The 20,160-nt window shown below is 44.5% G+C and overlaps 1 protein-coding gene across 2 annotated transcripts in view; it reads left to right on the top strand.

The window, feature by feature from the left end:
• PGM2L1 (phosphoglucomutase 2 like 1) overlaps positions 1-20,160 on the top strand; it is a 102,935-nt gene that overhangs the window by 68,195 nt on the left and 14,580 nt on the right. For both annotated transcript variants that reach the window (XR_016307911.1, XM_089659832.1), the window contains exons 5-8: positions 2,004-2,087; positions 4,482-4,675; positions 12,368-12,557; positions 16,070-16,167. Coding sequence is in view for 1 of the 2 variants with exons in the window: in XM_089659832.1 (XP_089515958.1) it covers positions 2,004-2,087; positions 4,482-4,675; positions 12,368-12,557; positions 16,070-16,167 (566 nt within the window). In the remaining variant the exon portion in view is untranslated. The remainder of the gene's footprint in view (positions 1-2,003; positions 2,088-4,481; positions 4,676-12,367; positions 12,558-16,069; positions 16,168-20,160) is intronic.

Raw genomic sequence — 20,160 nt, 5'->3', positions numbered from 1 at the left:
TCCTCCCTACCAGGGGATAAAGGATCTAGTGCTTCTTTTATGTAGGTGATGGCACAGCAAGGAGTAATGCATATCTTAAAGTGGAATTCCGGTTATACACCTAACTGCCCCTTTCCCCCTCCTAACACCTATAACATCTATGGGAACTAAGAAAGATGTACTGTATATGCTTGCCTATTTTCAGGCCTCTCTGGTATGGTCACAAGGTCTGGTTTCCCTGCATCAGCCAGCGTGGCTTCAGGAGAGAGGAGGGAGCACCAAGAATGAATGGGCTATTGTCACCACTCCAAGCATTTCTAGGCGTTGTTGGAGTGCTCCCTCCTCTCCCCTGCAGCCGCCACTGGACCAGAGCAGATTGAAAATAGGTAAGTTTTTACATCTTTCTTACACAGATCAGTTAGTATAGGTGTTAGCTGGGGGGAGGGGAAAATTTTAAGGTTAGTTAGGTGTATACCCAGAATTGCACCTTAAACCACAGTCCTGTGATTACCCTCCCTGCCTTTAGTGGTGGTGACCAGTTCTCCAAAACTGCTGTTCTTTCTGGTCTTTGACCTGTGTTTTGGCTGGTCTTGTTGACTTGTGCCTCGCCAACGTCATCCCATACAGTGCAGGACCAGCCATTGTGTCATCAGAATGGGACGTGGCCACTGATAGGATTGCTCACACTGCCACGTGTCGTGGGACTGAGGGGTAAAGTAAGTATTGTTGTTTCTATATTCTCACAGCTCGGCTTCAAGTTATTTATTCATAACGGGCTCATCACTTTTGATAGGCTGCCCTTTGACCACTAAAGTGTCATAATGAGGGGCCAATATGAGTGTGTATGTATGGGGCGGGGGGGAGTGGAATGAGTTTAACTACATCGTAAGCCGGTCAGGGCAAAGTATGCTAGCAGTATTGCTGAAACACATGCCCTTGTAGCCCTTGGAAGTGCCCATGTTTCTTCAAATGGGCCCCCTTGGGTCTGTGCATTCCAGACCCAGACTGGACACTCCTACCTAAGTCAGACCACACCCACCATTTAAAGCTGATCTCGAGCCTTCCCTTCAGTCATTTTCCAAGGAAATAAAACCTCCAACCCAATAACCTCTGACCTGCACGTGTTCGATCCTTTCCTTTTCTGAGGCCAGGCTGTGAAACTGCAATGGTTCCCCCATAATACCAATAGAATAAGTTAAATCTGACCTCCAGCCTTGCACAGTTGTACCGGCTCCTCTATGGACTGAAATGGCTTCCTCTGATTTCACTGCACACTGTGAGCTTCTCATAATGTGCATTGGAAGCCACAGATAGCCCTCCTGGAAAGGTCTTTTAGGATGCCATACTTCCTTGATATCATCTGGGTTAATCCGCATGAAAACTCCATATTCCTCCTCAAACCATATTCCACCAAAATGCCAATATATGAAGAATTAATAGTGTAATACCGCTAAAACACCTTTAAGTATACTTTATTGATATGCTTACATTATAACAGCCTTTTAAAACGCCTTAAAATCCATATTTCAAACCTCTGTGTCGTCCAGAGAACATCCACAAATGTTTGGTGTGATTATGCCACTTTCCAAAATGGCCGCTACTCCACTTCCGGTTCCCGTGTGCGTCTGACGTCCCTGCCCTTGACGCGTTTCGTCATCAGACTTATTCATAAGCTCTTTCCTCTCCATCAGGTTTCTGGCCTGCCCCTTTCACGCATTGGAGTCATGGAGGTTCATTAGGGGAAGAGGATTGATTACAGCTTGATATTATCTGTGGATGCCTTCATAGCAGCTGGCTGATGGTGGAATATTACTCTGAATAAGGATACATTGTAGTGATTTCTCTACAGAAGAAGAAAGATAATTGGAAGATTACAATTTGTTTGTGTTTGTTTTGTTCTGCACTTACAAAGTTGTTGATTTCATGTAATAGTTTTGTGAATGTGGTGTTACTCTGTTAGTCAGCCAAAGATCAGGATGCGCCTTTAATTTCTGAAAAACAATTGGGATTTTTGCTCTTTTCAGCCGTATGCCGTTCAAAAACTTGGAGCCATTGCTGGTGTAATGATCACAGCATCACATAACCGCAAGGAGGACAATGGGTACAAGGTACGAATATAAGCTGAAGAACAAATTACAGGTCATCTACGGCACTGCTGCCTCTGCCTGCCAATCTCATGGAATCTGGAGTGAGATTTGATGACGTCATTAATCAGAGTGATAAACAAGTATTTTCAGTGTGGGTTGGGATAATAAATCGCTTTCTCCGTCATTCAGCTAGACCGTATTGGAGGGGGTGTGAGCGACTGAATAGGGCATTGGAGGGGGTGTGAGCGACTGAATAGGGCATTGGAGGGGGTGTGAGCGACTGAATAGGGCATTGGAGGGGGTGTGAGCGGCTGAATAGGGCTCTTGCATTTACCTGAGCTCCAGCAGATGTTTCTGTCAATCTAAAGGGTCGGGCGGAGGGTTGTCCTCTGATAAGGCAATCAACTGCCAATAGCTACAGCAGCAGTAAAACTAGCCATGCACTGATCAAATTTGGGCCAATTTACTAGGAACCGGCTGAAATTTTCTTAGTGGGTGGCTTTGTTGGCACCTCCTCCTACAACATCCTTTAACTGAAAAATTGAAGGAGCCAGACAGAAAAAACTGTCAGTGGAACAGCAGCTGCATACAGTCAGATGCAGCCTTTGTTTGGGTATCCTGACTGCTGCCTCTGGTGACTGTCACATCACAATAGCTTAGCATGGGGATTTGTCCATATGTGCCATATAGTGTGGATGGGGAAATCCGTTCAATTTTTTTTCCACTTAGCCTGCAGGCTGAATAAAAATCTAATAGTTTACGGCCAACTTAAGGGTGACAATGTTGATACGGTGCGCTGTCACCGTATCAACGGATGTGCCTGTCCAATTCCATGAACCACAGTTGGCCAGTAGACACAGGTTAATCAATTGCAGCCAGCCAACTTACTGTACATAAACTACGCTGCTTACCCCCCTGTTGATGGATAGTGGCTTTCAGAGGGTGTACTGCAAGCAGCTTAATCCACACGTCATAGCTTAGAGATGGAAGGGGGCATGTTAAACCTAGAAGGCCTGCATTGCACATGGACTTTGATTGGTAAACCGGGTAGCTAAAAAATAAATAAACCGCTTGTGAGATGGATAAAGCTTGTGTTAGACAAGGGGTCTCCAAACGTTTTGGTACAAGGACCACATGGAATATCTTTCAAATATTTGTGTATTGAAAATAAAAAATCCCCATCAGAGTGCACTCCTTACATCAGGGTCCCCATCAGAGATTTTCCCCTACTTCAGGGTCCCCATCAGAGTCCCCCCCCCCCCCCTGCTTACATTAGGGCCCACATCAGAGTGTCCCATCCCCCCCGCTTACTTCAGGGTCCCCATCAGAGTTCCCCCCCGCTTACTTCAGGGTCCCCATCAGAGTTCCCCCCCGCTTACTTCAGGGTCCCCATCAGAGTTCCCCCCCGCTTACTTCAGGGTCCCCATCAGAGTTCCCCCCCGCTTACTTCAGGGTCCCCATCAGAGTTCCCCCCCGCTTACTTCAGGGTCCCCATCAGAGTTCCCCCCCGCTTACTTCAGGGTCCCCATCAGAGTTCCCCCCCGCTTACTTCAGGGTTCCCATCAGAGTTCCCCCCGCTTACTTCAGTGTCCCCATCAGCGTCCCCCCTGCTTACATTAGGACCCACATCAGAGTGTCCCATCCCCCCGCTTACTTCAGGGTCCCCATCAGATTTCATTCTCACCATCAGGGTCCCCATCAGCGTGTATCGTCCCCCCCCCCCCTTCTTACATCAGAGTCCCCCCACCCCCCCGCTTACATTAGGGCCCACATCAGAGTGTCCCATCCACCCGCTTACTTCAGGGTCCCCATCAGAGTTCCTCCCGCTTACTGCAGGGCCCCCATCAGAGTTCCCTTCCCCCCACTTACATCAGGGTCCCCATCAGATTTCATCCTCACCACCAGAGCCCCCCTCACCCACCCTTACATCAGGGTCCCCATCAGCGTTTGTGTGTCCCCCTTCTTCTTACATCAGGGTCCCCATCAGAGATAAACAGGGGAAAAAATGATGGGGACCCTGATGTAAGAGGGGGATCTTACATCAGGGTCCCCATCATTTTTCCCTCTTTGCTCAGAAGCAGAGATCATAGGCAGCCTTTGCTGACCCTAATCCTTAATCTCTACACATTGAGGATATGCCACTGACCCTAGTTGTGGGCCAGATAGAATTTTGTAGTTGGCCAAACGTGGCTCTTGGGCTGTAGTTTGGAGACCCCTGTGTTAGACAATACATGGAGTCCTTGGTAGGATTACAGATGCTGCTTTAGACACGGCCATGTTTGTCATAATATGTAATCTGGCAGCTTGTGGAAACACTATTAGGTGGCAGAGGGCTATAAAGTTCCTCCTTAAACATGTCTGATTGTTCCATATTTACAGTTTAGTACAACGCCCCTTGTTTCTCCCCCTATGCAGGTGTATTGGGAGAATGGGGCTCAGATCACTTCTCCTCATGATAAAGAGATCCTGAAATGTGTGGAAGAAGATCCGGAACCCTGGCATGATTCCTGGTGTGAGAACCTTGCTGATACCAGCTCACTAAACAGAGATCCCCTGGAGGAGATCACAAAGGGTTACATGGAGGACTTGAGAGCCGTCTGTTTTCACAGGTATTTCATAATGTAATGAGTACAGGTGAGGGACTCCGGATGTTGTTTCAGTTTTGGTGCTTTTATGATACCTGTGCTATGTGAAATGTTCATGCCAAAGCTCACTGAAAGGTCTTCCATAAGTACATTTTTTTTTTAAAGGCAGACTGAACACAAGAAAAAAGCGACCTTGCAATCCCCCCCCCCCGTTCCCCACTGCAAGGGTTAAATGCTATATTCCTTTAATGTTATGTAATGGGAGGGGGAAGATAGGATATGAGTTTCATTCATATAGTTTTCATTTGTTTGGCAGCTCTGGTTATCTGAGTTTCTGTACTGTGCAATGGTGATTCATCCCAATTTAAATAATATTTATAAGTTCCATTTAAAACTCTTTTTTTCAGTCTATGTTCTGAAAGGATAGAGCATGGACCACTTTAATATGGTGCGCCTTGATTGTCCACAATAAAATGGTGCCGGGGTATAATTTAATATAAAAATGAGAGGCAAAAAAAGGGATGAGGGTGATCCTGCTTTTAGCATTGCTTACATATACAGTGCTCAGCAGAAATGAGTGCACGCCAACAGATTTGTCAGAAAACCTTTACTTTCCTTTCAGAATCAACATTTTCTATGGGACATTATACTACAAAATAATCCCACAAATACGGGCCATTGATTGCAAACAAGATTTATTAATTTGCAGTGTTTTTCCTAACAAGTTCATTCAAGACCATGTTGCAAAAATAAATACACCCCTATGAAAGTCTTAGGAACAAAGGTAAATTTTAGACAAAATTCTGCAGTCCAGCAGACAGCTGATTATAAAAGGACGTTACGTAACAAAGAAAACCCCTTCCCATTTCATGCTGTCAGCAATGGCACCACATGGAAGAGAAATGTCACAAGGCCTGAGAAAGAATATAATTTCTTTACACAAGAAGGGTGAAGGCTACAAGAAGATCAGCAAAGCTTTACTACAGAATACTGTAGCAAACGTGATACAAAAATTTAACAAAGGTGGAACTGCAACCATCTCACAGAGATTTCCAGGCCATCCACCGAAGTTAATACTTCGACAGAAGCATCTTCTGATGAGAAGGGTTGCAAGTGCAAGAAATAGAAAGCCAAACTGGGGTGATTGTTTCCCGTTGCACAATATGGCGTACACTGCAGAAGAATGGCATTCATGGGTGTCTTCCACGAAGGAATCTTCTCTTAAAGCCCATGCACAAAATAGTGTAAGTAGGAAACAAAAACAGGGTGCACGGGCCTAGTGCATTACCTTTAAAAATGAGATTTATCTATAAATAGTAAAATACTCCCAAGAGAAATAAAATCAAATAGAAAGAATGTCACAAAGGATGCAATGTGGTCCAAAAACCCCTGAAGGTGGTCTGGTGGGGGACTGTAGACCTCTGGATAGCTGGTGGCTGACGTGTTTCGAGGTTGTACTTTTCCCTCAGAGCCAGTGTCTTCCACGACGGAATCCTCTCTTAAAGCCCATGCACAAAAAAGCCTGCCTAGGATTTACCAGGGCCCAAGCTGAAAAAGAAGACGACTACTGCAAGATAAATGTTTTTAGAACTGATGGCTTCAAAACTGTATGGTGTCGAAAAGGTGAGGAGTACAAAGAAAAATGCATGGTGCCTACAGTGAGACATTGCGGTGGCAGTGTGCTTCTGTGCGGCTGCATGATTGCTACTGGTTTGGGGGAACTGCATTTCATTGATGGTGTCATGAATTCACAGATGTACTGCTCTATATTGAAAGAGTGATGCAATCATCACTCCGAGCCCTTGGTTGTCATGCACTTTTCCAGCATGACAATGATCCAAAACACACATCTAAGGCCAATGTTGCATTTCTGAAGAAGAACCGGGTGAAAGTATTTCAGTGGAAAAGTATGTCTCCTGGTCTGAACCCAATCGAACACCAATGGGAAATTCTGAAGAGACAAGCTGAGCATCACTCTCCATCCAGCATCCAGGCTCTAAAAGAGGTTGTTCTTGAAGAATAAAAAAAGATAAATGTTGCAATATGTCACCAACTTGTTCATTCCATGCCTGGAAGACTTAGTGCTGTCCTTACAAATCATGGAGGTCATACAATGTACTAGATTAAGTAGTTCTTGTTGTGGGGTGGATTCATTTGTGCATCAACTAATTTGAGTAAAACTGAAGATTTTGTAATCCAAGTTATATTATTAATCTTACTTTCATGTAATGAGCCAAACAAATGTTCTATAAAACTCAGTTTTGTCACAATTTTGGAAATTGTTCGTTGAGATATTGATATCTTACTTTTCAAAAGTTCATTTATGCTGAGCACTGTACATAGGACAGTATATATTTGTGCACCTGTAGAAGTTAACTGCTAGCTACATATTGGAAAGGTAGAAAGAAAGACTTTAATAAAACAAAAGTAGATGTAGCTCTGTGCAAAGCCCCTGTATCCTACCTTTCACCTTGACCCTCCTCGTTCTGTTTGTAAATCTAGTTACAGACCTCAGATGTACACAAACGGACCTTCGCACTGCCCTCCCTGATCTGCCATGGGCAGTTCATTGTCTTTACTGTAGGGTACATGAGATATCTGCATTGCAACCAGAATTGGACTTTTATGTTGGGGTACTGTAGCAACTAATGGAGGACACCGTGATCCCCAAGAAAAACAAATGTTGCCAGCACATCTCATGCAGAGTTCTTTTTTTCATTAATGCACCGTTACATAAGTCACAGTTCAGTGCAACGTTTCAGAACAGCGGTGGATTCCTTCATCAAGGCGAAATGACATTGTAGAGAAGTAATTGCTCCAACTCAAGCCTCAGATATAGTATAATGCAGCTCTGGACTGTGTAGATGGTTAGTAACTGTCAAGACTGTTATAAGAAAAAGGAGGTTTGGGTATTTTGTAGCCTATACAGTACTTATTTCAATGATGAATGCATGGCATGCCATGATAGGAGGAGAGGGTTTGGAAACGTTAGTCTACTTTTATATCCTCCCAGGTATATGAGGTATCGAGCTGCAGGTAACACTATCTGTACATAATGAGTGTACATAATGACAGGTAGAGAGCAGCGCCTTGCTGACAACCGATCCCGGGGCTTCCAGTCTTTCCATTGTTCTGTACAGATTGTTCGAACATTAACCTTGTGACTACCAGCAATAAGAGATGACATTACACAGGAGTCAGCTCTTTGAAGCTTTAGAGCCCGTTTATACTACTGCGACCAGTTGAGGTGTTTGCAGTAAAGCAGACCATTTATTATGTTGAGGCTAGTAATGCACCGATAATGCACACATGACCCCTCTCTGAGGAAGCAGGAGACCACAACGCACAGCATGTGCAATGTGATATGCTGCCGTGCATTTGTGTTGGCTACTATTGCACAGTGTGTTAGGGTGCCATTCACAATGAATTCAGCTGTATAACAGTGCATTGTAGTAACCCACATTAAAACGCACCTTGTAGCACAATGTACAAGTCTGAATTAACATTTAATTTTTATGCGCTGCCATTCTCATTAGTATACCCCATATCACAATGATGCACCAGAATACAGACACATCATACTTATGTGAACTAGCACCATTTAAAACAATGGCTGATGTAGTGTTGACATGCATTCAAGACGTCTCATGATTTCCGAATCCTCCAGGCGGCCATGTGCATGGAGCACATGGTCCTGTTCCGACTGTACAGTAAGAGGACATCTTTTTTTTCTGTTTTTGCTGGCTGACAGCTGCGTCTAAGTCTGAGGCCCAATTTATGAGTGTTCTTATGGAGGAGCCTCGGCACAGCACTGTATCCACCGCCCCCTCATTGTGCAGAAATAATCTTCTGTGAATGTGCCTGTTGTGACGCCAATCAGATGGGGTAGGCAAGTTAGCCAGAACTAGCAGAGCCGTACAGTGTTCTGTAGAACGTTGCTCTTCTAATTCTGTCTACTGCCGCCAAAAATCCTGCATGTGGTTTTCCATGATACATAGCAGAGTTATGCTCACAGGCTGTGGTTAATAATGGTGCTCCTCTTCAGTATTGTCATTCACACCTCTTTAAAAATCTTTCTGCTTCTGAGCAGTATGGTCAACCAGTGGTGGAGGGAGGGGCGACACATTGACCACGCTCTTTCTCAGCAACTACAGCACGGATCAGAACAGGAACAAGTGCTTCATGGCCCTTTCCCCTGAAGGATCCCACAACAATTTTGAAATTGGTGAATTGTGGTAGTTGTTCTTTAAAAACGCATAGGTGTGAATGGGCCTCTACTGCATAACCAATATTCAACTGGTTGGGCAGCCAAAAAAAAGCCCCAACAGCAGACTGTCCTTCAGAGCCCCCTGAAATACAGTATTGGGCTTTGAGATGTTGTTTTTCACCTGTTAGGTCATTGGTAAACTTTTTAATACTTTTTCTCAATCGTAGAGTACAGGACACAGGTTTGATATTCCCAGACCCTGGGTTATAGGTTGGTACCTTCAGGTGACTGGACATTGGCAAAGCTTTGAATGACATGCCCCCTTGGCGTCTCGCTATTATCCTATCCAACTCTGAGAGTCCGCGCCTTTTACTGGTGCGGTGGCCCTCTTCCCCCAGGCGGTGGCCCTCTTCTCCCAGGCGGTGGGCCGCCTTCTCCCAGGCGGTGGGCCGCCTTCTCCCAGGCGGTGGGCCGCCTTCTCCCAGGCGGTGGGCCGCCTTCTCCCAGGCGGTGGCCCTCTTGTCCCTTACGGAGAAATCACTTTTAGATTAACTAGTCTATTATTTTACTTAGAATTCTTCAGTCAGTTTCTGTTACCACAATAGACGCAGTGCATCCGGATCGGAGCAACCTCAGGATGGCCTGTAATGTTGCTTTGGGCACTGGATCCTGCTTGGGCACTCACCTCGGCACATGGTGCAAGGTATGTAGTCAGCGGCAGGGTTTGTATAGTTAAATGTTTTATCTTTTTGAGCCATAAAGCTGCACACTGCATTTGCTATGTGATGCAATCACATTAGAGATCTCTGTCAGGAATATTCTTTCTGCTTTGTTATAAAATTTGCATTATTGACTTTTGTGGGTTCTTCGTTGTGATAATTGCACATAATGATTTATGGCTTACAGCAGACTATGGTATCTGGCTGCTACTGAATTCCATCTAGCTGAAGGCCCTCTGCATCTTCTCCATTTCATTATTGATATGCAGGTAGATCATGGCTGGTGAAAGAGGCCAGCAGGGTGCTGTCCAGAGTTTTCTGAAAACAAGAAGCTGTGATAATGCCCACATGTGATACAAATCTTCTGTGATTGAAAGAGCTGAAAACGAATTCGTGAAAGTGCAGGACAGGGACAGTCAGGCTGGGGAGGAAAGACCTGGATGGTGCTGGACGTCCTACAGTTAGAAAATGAGGCAGGCTGTATCTGACTCGCTGCAGCTTTTAATGTACATTATGAGAAGCTCACAGTGTGCAGTGAAATCAGAGTAAGCCATTTCAGAACAGAAGAGGAGGCTGTGTACAACTGTGTAAGACTAAAGGGAAGGTTGGTGATCAGATTTAAACATACACCAATCAGCCATGACATCACCACCCACTGTAAACACCTAATATTGAGTAGGCCCCGCTTTTTCTGCCTGACTGACCAACGCATGGGTGCCACTAGACCTCTGAAGGTATGCTGTGTTATCTGGTACCAGACTGTCAGTAACAGATCCCTTAGGTCACACTGCCTGCTCATTCTTCCCACAGTGCATTCTGGTGCCACCTTCTTCCATTGCTCGCTGGTCCAGTTCTGATGCTCACATGCCCACTGTAGGCACTTTTGGCTGTGGACACGGGTCAGCATGGGCATCCTGAATGATTTGCAGCTACACAGCCCCATACACAACAAACTGTGATGCTCTGTATTCTGACACCTTTCTATCAGAACCAGCATTCACTTTTTCAGCAATTTGCTCTCCGGTAGCTCTCCTATTGCATTGGACTACACAGGCCAGCCACATGCATCAGTGAGCCTTGGACGCCCGTGACCCAATCATGAGTTCGCTGGTTTTCCTTCCTTGGACCACATTTGGTGGGTTTCTTTTCAAGTATCCAAAGGCATTTTTTCAGCTTTGGATTGAGTGGGAAAGGAGGGTTAGTTCTTCTTTTGGGTTTTATTGCTGCCTGTGTTCCCTTAGGGGAGCTTTGGCCTCTCCATGTTTGTACCACCATTCACAATGATTTGTGCTACTGCATTGGCAGTTTAGAGATTGTCAAACACAGAAGCGTGACCACACTCCTTCTACTGCACTCATTGGACTCCAAATGCTGCACTGATTTCACTCCAACCCCCATCATATCATGCAGGAGGGAGGAGAGCGAGCCACATGCTCCCTATACCTGGATGTACTGGGCACTTGTCTTCTCTAATGGCGGATGAAGTAAGCAGTGGTGCAGTGGTGGGGGAGCAAACTGCTGGAGCTGCTAATAGTTGCATAGCCTTACATCAGCAAACCACAGGTTCACTTTAATTCATGTAGAAATTTGTGGGCAGTTTAAAGAGGAACTAAACCAAAAAGTAAAGCCTTGCTTGCATTTATAAATGTTCATTGTCTCCAAGCAGTAGCCTGAATAATGTATCTTTTTTTCTGGAATCGTCCTGAAAAATAGTGTATTTACTGGTATGTGAGTGTAGCTAGGCTCTCCTGTATGTATCGCAAACATGATATCCTTACTTGTTCTGTGCAATGGTATTGCACAGAGCAGACCTGATCCTTCTCTTTTAGGGTCCTCCGCCAGTGTTCCTGGCTCCTCTGCTGCTCGGTGTGCCACCATAGGAAGCAGCTTCCTATGGTGGCACAACTGCAGGCTTGATCCCGAGCCCCACTGCCTATGTCTATAAACACAGACAGCGAGACTCGGCCCCACCATCCACTCCCTTGCCACAGGATTTGACTGACAGCAGCAGGAGCCAATAGATTCTGTTGCTCTCAGCAAAACCTGTGAGAGCAGGAGTAAGAGGAGAGAACCACTATAGAAGAACACAGCACTCAATGGAGATCGGGCTCAGGTAAGTATAAGGAGGGTGAGGGGGCGATACACGTCCTCAAACATTTTTACCTTCATGCACCAAATGCATGAAGGTAAAAAAATATTTAAGCTTTTAAAACCACTTTAAGGCACTGCTGGACTGGAGTCACATTGGTGATGCCACTACTGTGCTGCTCATTGTTCTTGCTGAAGGCATGAGGAATCAAAGCCCTGCCTCTACCAAGATGTCTACCTCCATATAGAGAGAGTGCATATTAAGGCATGGTAATTAAAAGATGGGAAAAAGACATACTGTTTTTGCCTTTTTTGGGCACAGCTTTCAGCTTCGGGTCCTCATTAGGGGCCAATGCTGTCTCCAAAGGATAGCAAAGAATATTGTTTTTTGGATCGATGGTAGATTGATCGTCTCTTCTCTATCAGGGGTCCTCGCCCAGATAATGTATCAGAGTTTTGATTCCCAGCTGTAGTGTGTGTATGGTAGATTGATTGTCTGTTCTCTCAGGGGTCCTCGCCCAGATAATGTATCTCAGTTTTGATTCCCAGCTGTACTGTGTGTATGGTAGATTGATCGTCTCTTCTCTATCAGGGGTCCTCGCCCAGATAATGTATCAGAGTTTTGATTCCCTGCTGATCGATTTGTGCTTGGACTGATTTAAATGTTCCCTTTACCAGATTTATCATGTATTTCTCTTTCAGGGAGCTGAACCAGAAGACCTCAATGAAGTTTGTCCACACCTCATTTCACGGGGTCGGTCACGACTACGTCCAGTCTGCGTTCAAAGTGTTTGGCTTTAACCCCCCCATTCCCGTCCCTGAGCAGAAGGACCCCGACCCAAATTTTTCTACTGTGAAATGTCCGAACCCCGAGGAAGGAGAATGTGTCCTGGTAAATGGTTCTGTGACTAGATGACATAGAGGGGGGTTTTGTATTCCAGCTCAGTCTGTAAACAGTAAATGGAGACCGCGCACCCATTCAGGTTCTGGTGAGAAGGGATTAATGGACTGAAAAGGCCCTCCAACCGGATCACTAAAGCCTTTCCTAAAACAGATGGTGTTCATGTCTCATTCCATAACATATTCCCAAAGTAAGAGGATTATTTCAGGACAGTACAAATATAGCTGAATATTATAGAGCCATTCCATCCAAACTGCATACAGCTGTTTCAGGCTTTTTAGCCATCATCAGTGCAGTGTATGGAAACCATGGCTTCTTGGGACTTAACAGTATATAACCATACAGGTCATAGGGGACTAAATGATGTGGATGCGCTTTTAATTTTGGAATATGTGATGGAATGAGATGTGAATTCCTTACAATCTAAGAAGTCTGTGCTATGCTTATTAACCACTTTATGAACGGCAACCCGCTCTTGCACTGCTCCCGTCCCGCCTTTATATACATGGGCCGGACGGGAGCAGTGCAGGAGCGGGTTGCCGTTCATAAACGGCGCCCGCATTTTAAGCCTGTACTGAATACATTTTGGCCAAGATTTATGAAGAAAGATTATTTATTTGCAACATTTTATAAGAAAAACACTCAAAATGTTTGGAATTTTTCATTTATAAAGCAAAAAAACTTAAAATCCCAGTGGTGAATAAATACCACCAAAATAAAGTTTTTTTATCTGTCTCAAAAAAATGCTAAAAAATTCATATGGGTACAGTGTTGCATGACCGCGCAATTGTCATTCAGTGTGATAGCGCTGAAAGCTGAAAATTGGCCTGGACAGGAAGGAGGTGAAAGTGTCCGGACTGGAAGTGGTTAAGATCCCGATCATACCAGATGCCATTTGCCATGCCAATATTCCATGCCTTGCGTGTTTCAAATTGCATGACCAGTCGCATCCTATAGTCTGCAATTATAGCGGTCACATCGGTGTGATTCTGACTTGGTTGGAGTTGCACTGATTTTGAAACTAGCGCATGCACTAGTTCATAGACATGTGTCCTGCAGGTCGCCCCTGACATCTGACGTTGTGTCAGTGTGACCAGACTCTAAATGACCTATGAAAAACAACAGATGCTCCCTTGGATTCTGACATTGGGCTAGTGCTTTGGAACCATGGATTATAAAATGTGGTATAACTTCAGAATAGAAATGAATTTCCTGGAGTATTATCCCCTGAAAATTGAGCAAGTTATCCATAATCAGTAATATGATGTGTGGCGCATCAAAGCCTATAGTATACCGGGTCAGGACTGATCCAGAAGGAAAATGATGTGACAGAAAAGTCAGGCGTGTAGTTTGGAGGACAGGTAATAAACTGTGTGGAACCAAACTGCATTATGTACCATGTTATGTCGAGAACTGAGCAAAAGGTGCCATCTAGTGGATGTACAGTGTATGAAATACCAAAATGAACACAACCAATAACATTCTTTTCTATACTCAAATGCAGTGCAGTCAGGAGCACTGATATTATTATTATAATACAGGATTTATATAGCGCCAACAGTTTGCTCAGCACTTTACAATATAAAGGATGACAGTACAGTTACAATACAAATTAATACAAGAGGGATCAGAGGGCCCTGCTCGGTAGAGCTTACAATCTAATCGGGAAGGTCAGTTGATACAAAAGGTAATAACTGTGGGGGATGGGCTGATGGAGGAAAACAAAGGTACAGTTGCTAGGAGGGGGCAGGATAGGCCTCTCTGAAGAGATGGGTTTTTAGGGATTGTCTAAAAGTGGACAGGGTAGGAGATAGTAGGACACATTGGGGAAGGGAGTTCCAGAGGCTGGGAGCAGCTCTGGAGAAGTCCTGAAGCCAAGAATAAGAGGTGACAACGGAGCTAGAGAGCAGGAGGTCTTAGGTGGAAGGAAGAGAACAATGTGATTGGAATTTTGAGACTAGGTTAGTGATGTAGCTGGGGGCTGAGTTGTGGATGGCTTTAGACCTAAGTGGGGGAAACGTGGACGTTACATGATGCAGGTCACGCTCCTGGGAAGGTTAACAATGCAACAGAGGAAATGACTGATAAGAATGAGTGACCTTAGGCTACATTCACACTGGTGATTTGGGGTTGGTGTGAATTGTAGTGGCAGGAATCAGAGATTCCTCAGGGGATAGCTGCAGCATCCGGCCCCATTCACTATAATGGGCAGCACAGTGACCAAATGGTTAGCGCTTCCGCCTGGCAGTACTAGGGTCATTGGTTCAATTCCCAGCCACGGCACCTCCTGCCCAGAGTTTGCATGTTCTCCCTGTGCCTGCGTGGGTTTCCTCCAGGTACTCTGGTTTCTTCCCACACTCCAAAGACATGCTGGTAGGTTAATTGGCTCCTGTCTAAATTGGCCCTAGTATATGTATGTATGAATGTGAGTTAGGGACCTTAGATTGTACACCCCTTGAGGGTTAGGGACTGATGTGAATGTACAATATATATGTAAAGTGCTGTGTAAATTGACGGCGCTATATAAGTACCTGAAATAATAATAATAATAAATGATAATGGCAGGTTGGCGGCAGCTGCAGATATTCATGGCTGATCGCACAGCCAGCGTTTACCCGTAGTGATCACTGCTGGACGCACTTACCACAGGTAATCGCTGGCTTAGCAGAGAGCCTCAGATAGCTGCAGTATACCTGCCATTGACCTGCCATTATAGTGGACAGGGCTAGCAGCTGAACCTAGGGAAATAAAGAAACACAGTGCCTCTAAGTGTGTACTGTGAAGGTATTTAATAGAAAGATAAGCAGTAACTCACATCTTACAATAAAAAAACAGGCTCATGGGTAAGAGGGTGAGACGTCTGTAGCCAGATGTTGTGTGTCTGATCCAGAGAGGAGATCGATTGAATCCATCAGCAGGTGGTGCTGTGCATGTGCAACATGGATGGTAAGCCTGGTGGAATCTCCAAGGTGTCTGCCAGCAGATGATTCTGTTTATATGCAGCATGGATGCTGGAGCCTGGCAGAGTCTCCAAGATGTCCAGGATCAGCACATGTGGCGTCTGACGTCATGAAAATGCGACGCGGTTCTGAGCATGTGCAGGACGAGATGAGTCCAGGCGCGCTCTTTCATCAGGCTGTGTTTCTTTGTTTCCCTTCTGCAGAGTTATGCTTCGCTCCTACGCAGCTTGCCCTTAGTGCCTACTGGACTACCTTCACCCCTGCCCATTTGGAACGCATCAAACATACATGGACTGCCACACCATGTGCCTGTTATCCCTTTTGTACTAGCAGCTGCACCTAGCCCTTGAGAGCCGCGGCAGCAATGTGACAATTCGCCTTAATCACCAGTGTGAATGTAGCCTACTGCACCAGTATACATACCTGTATAATCCTACGTATCCCATATTTGTAGTCATAGAGATAGTATAGTACTGTGAGCATATATCACACATAGGCCACAAAGGAAATGTCATTAATCGATGTAACTCTCCCTCACCCCAGGAGCTTTCTCTCAGGTTGGCGGAGAAGGAAAGGGCCCGGGTGGTGCTGGCTACAGACCCCGATGCTGATAGGCTGGCTGTGGCTGAACTACAAGACTCGTAAGTGCTCTCCTTTTATACACATCAGGGAATGGAAAAAGAATCTTAACATAGTTTCAAATAAACATCTAATGTAATGTGCACGTCTGACACTGGCTTCACAGAGCATTGTGAGTTTTCTAAAGAGAGACTACCATAGAAGCTGCTTGCTTTAAGATTTATTATCTCGAACTACAACTTCATACAACCATCTGAAAAGGCAGCGAAGGCAGGATTTATTTGTGTGTATAAATTTCAGCTTGAGCTTTTCAGCTCTTTATACTGTCTCTTTTTTTCAGTAAAACAGCAAGGGACAACCTTGGAAACCTAAAATGAATCTTAGAGCGCCATCTGCTGACTGGAATTGTAAATGTAACATTTTCATCTGCAATAATTCATATTTACTTTAAAGCATCAAAACAAAAGCGGTAATTTAAAACAAATCTGATTCACAGTTTTTTGTTTTTTTTTTTAAACAAAGCAGCCACAGCCTGAGTAGTAAAGCCTGCCCCCTACCAGCATGCTGCAAAAAAGGAAACTTGGACCTGGCACATCCCCTGCTGAGTCAGACTTACAGTTCTGCAATTTGCAAAGCTCATGCTGCCTGCCGGTTGTAGAAGTCTTGATCTGTCTCCACAGGGGGTGTGTTGGACCTCTGCGGAAAGACCACTGCTTCCAAGCAGAGCACAAGGATCCTAATCTGCAGCATGCTGGCAGGGAAAAGGCTTTTATACCATTTGCTAAGGAACATGAACCATAAGACTTTGCACACCTTTTTGTTTTGATGCACCTGCAATGTATTTAGCTGATTAACCTCCCTGGCAGTATTCCTGAGTGTAGCTCGGGGTAAAGTTTCAGTACCACAAGCGGTAACCCTGAGCTACACTCGGGCTTACCATGCAGCACTGCTCTGGGATCTCTTCTGTACTTACCTTGTCCTGTGCTCCCGCGATGTCCCTCCTGTAGCGTCCCCGGCAATGTCCTCCGGCCGATGCCGGCATCTGTCTTCCGGGTTCCGTTCCCTGCGACGTCGGGACGTACGGGGGACGGAACTGGCGGGAAATTTGAAAATGACAAAAAGTGACATTCACTAAATACACTAAAATCACATAGTATTCCATTACTGTATCAAATCATTTCACATACATTTTGTCCCGAGTGCTTTGTCCGGCGCCCTGCCTGCATTTTTACTGTTCTTTCTGCCTGCAAACTGAGAAACGTCCATGGCGTCCAGAAAGCGTCCCTTTAGGTCAAAAGCGGTTTTAGACCGGCTAGAGAACAGCGATAGTAAATCAGAACCACTTGCAGAATTGAGTGATAATGATTCGTGGGGGAAATTCCTCATCAGACACTGAAAACGATTCTGCGACTGAGCTCAGCGATGTGCGAACTTGGAGCTATATTTCAAATTTCAGTGTGTTTGGTTTGATTATATTATTGAATTCAATTTATTATTATTATATTATTATTTTTATGATTTATTAAATTATAATTTATGATTTTGTGTTTCAAATGTTATCATACCCGGGATGTTTACTAGACTCTTGTTCGGACAGATTTCAGTGAGTTATTCCTAAAAATTACAGGCCTACAATAAAAAAAATACATATTTCCATGCAAAAAAATGTACCAGTTTGAGTACAGAAATATGGACATAATCAGACCGCTAGGGAGGTTAAGGGTCCATTCTGCAGTGACTGATGTTTTCCTGCACTTGCTCAATGCTGGTCACTGCAAAGACACATAGAAAACACTGATTTGCTACCTTTATTACTTAACAGTGGAAACACACCTTGCTAGGTCCTCTGCACTGACATTTCATTCTGCCCATGAGATTAATGGTAGAGTCGCATCTCCAGCATCCAGCACTTCCCCACTGGTGCTTTCTCCATTTCTATCCAGTGAAAAGATCTGTTACTCTGGGTATGGGGGAGCAAGTGACTTGCACGGGGCTGGGATTGGACCTGACAAATGCTAGGCCCAAGGCACTGTCACATGACAATGGAGGGCCATGTCACTGCTTTCTCTAGGCTCTGACCCTGTATATCTTGTTGGTAGATGGGACAAAAGGAGTAGCAGCAGGAGATCTCTGGAGACATGAATATCAGTGGGAGGTGGGTTGTCTTTTTAGGTGTAATATTGAATTATTTTACTGTGTACCCTGCAGCAGTCTTGATCTTCTGCTGCTGTAGTTGGGATCGGAATGTGCAGGGAACTATGAAGAGTGCAGGGCTTACATCTACTTGAGTGGATGGGAAAGCAGGGGAGTGTGCGAGCCAATAGGAGCAGCAGAAGGGTGCATCGGTGTTCCCTAGTGACATAGATACCAGCAGGAAAACTGAGCTCTGCATTCCTTATTTTTAGAAATGATCTTTAGATCCTGAAACAACTATATATTTAGCCACGAGTTTTAAATATCACTTCAGCATCAACCAACTTATAATGTGCTATAGTCATCCCATAAAGCAGAACTAAACCCTTCGATTTAATGGTTTCAAAAAAACATTATATTCCCGGCATGCCATGGATGCCAACTGTTACCTTTTCTTGTGTTCTCAACTTGTTAAACCAGGGGTAGGCAACCTGTAGCTCTCTAGCTGTTGTGGAACTACATTTCCCATGAGGCATTGCAAAGATTACAAAACTGACAGTTACAGCTATGACTTGCAGAGGCATGATGCAACTTGTAGTCCTGCGGCTCTCAGGTTGCCTACCCCTGTGTTAAACCATCAGATGGCTGGTGTCATAACTGATCACATGTGCAGCACCATGGTAGTTGTAGATCAAACAGTGGCTAAGATGTCAGCTTCCTTGGCTGAAAAGGATTGGAGGGTTTACTTCCGCTTTAACTGAAAGCTGTCTTCTGATTGGGTGATCTCACACAAGGGCCAGCTGTACATTCTGGGGGGAACTTAGTACAGCCAGAAGAGAAAAACTGCAGCCCTTCCTTCTTTAGACCACTTTGTACATTATACTATATTGCCAGAAGTATTCTTTATTCTATTTGAAATTTGAATTTGGCAGACAGATTCTTTCTAGTTCATTCTATTCTATTGGGGTTTTTGTTCTATTTATTCTATTGTAATCTATTCAGTTTTTATTTTGTATTCTATTCTATTGTTATTCTATTCATTTCAATTATATTAATTTCAATTCTAATCTATTTTTTCTATTCTATGCTATTCTCTTATGTCCTTTTTTTTTTTTTTCTTTTCGTTTTCGCATTCAATTCAAATTTGATTCAGATTCAAATTTTGTTTCGTTATTTCGGATTTGTTACTATTGTAATTCGGAAACTTGGATACATCTGAATTTCTGAATAACGAAAAATTTGTCTGATTTTCGATACAGAATGAAACGAAACTAGCCACATATGTCTAGTTACTTGGCATTCCATTGTTTCAATGGATCTGGTTCATATACACTATATTGCCAAAAATATTGGGCTCCCCTCCAAACCATTAGATTCAGGTGTTCCAATCCCCTCCATGGCTACAGGTGTATAAAATCATAACATAGGCATGCAGACTGCTTCTACAAACATTTGTGAAAGAATGGGTCGCTCTCAGGAGCTCAGTAACTCCAAGCGTGGTCCTGTGATAGGTTGTCACCTGTGCAATAAGTCCATCCGTGACATTTCCTTACTACTAAATATTCTGCGCTCAACTGTTAGTGGTATTGTAACAAAGTGGAAGCAACTGGGAACAACAACCACTCAGCCACAAAGTGTTAGGCCACGTCACATGACAGAGCGGGGTCAGCGCATGCTGAAGCGCACAGTGCGCAGAAGTCGCCAACTGTCTGCCGAGTCAATAGATAAAGGAGAACAGTACTTTCCTGACTGCATTGTGTAAAGTCTGGTGGAGGGGGATTCCGGTGGGGGTTGTTTTTCGGCGGTTGGGCTTGGCTCCTTAGTCCCAGTGAAGGGAACTCTTAAGGAGTCAGCATACCAAGACATTTTGGACAATTTCATGCTCCCAACTTTGTGGGAAGAGTTTGGGGATGGCCCCTTCC

This window comes from Staurois parvus, unplaced genomic scaffold (genome assembly GCF_062004578.1).
Source record: "Staurois parvus isolate SC_StPar_1 unplaced genomic scaffold, SC_StPar_1.0 ptg001192l, whole genome shotgun sequence".
Lineage (NCBI taxonomy): Eukaryota > Metazoa > Chordata > Amphibia > Anura > Ranidae > Staurois > Staurois parvus.
The sequence above is the reverse complement of the archived record's forward strand: the minus strand, read 5'-3'. Positions and strand labels throughout refer to the sequence as shown.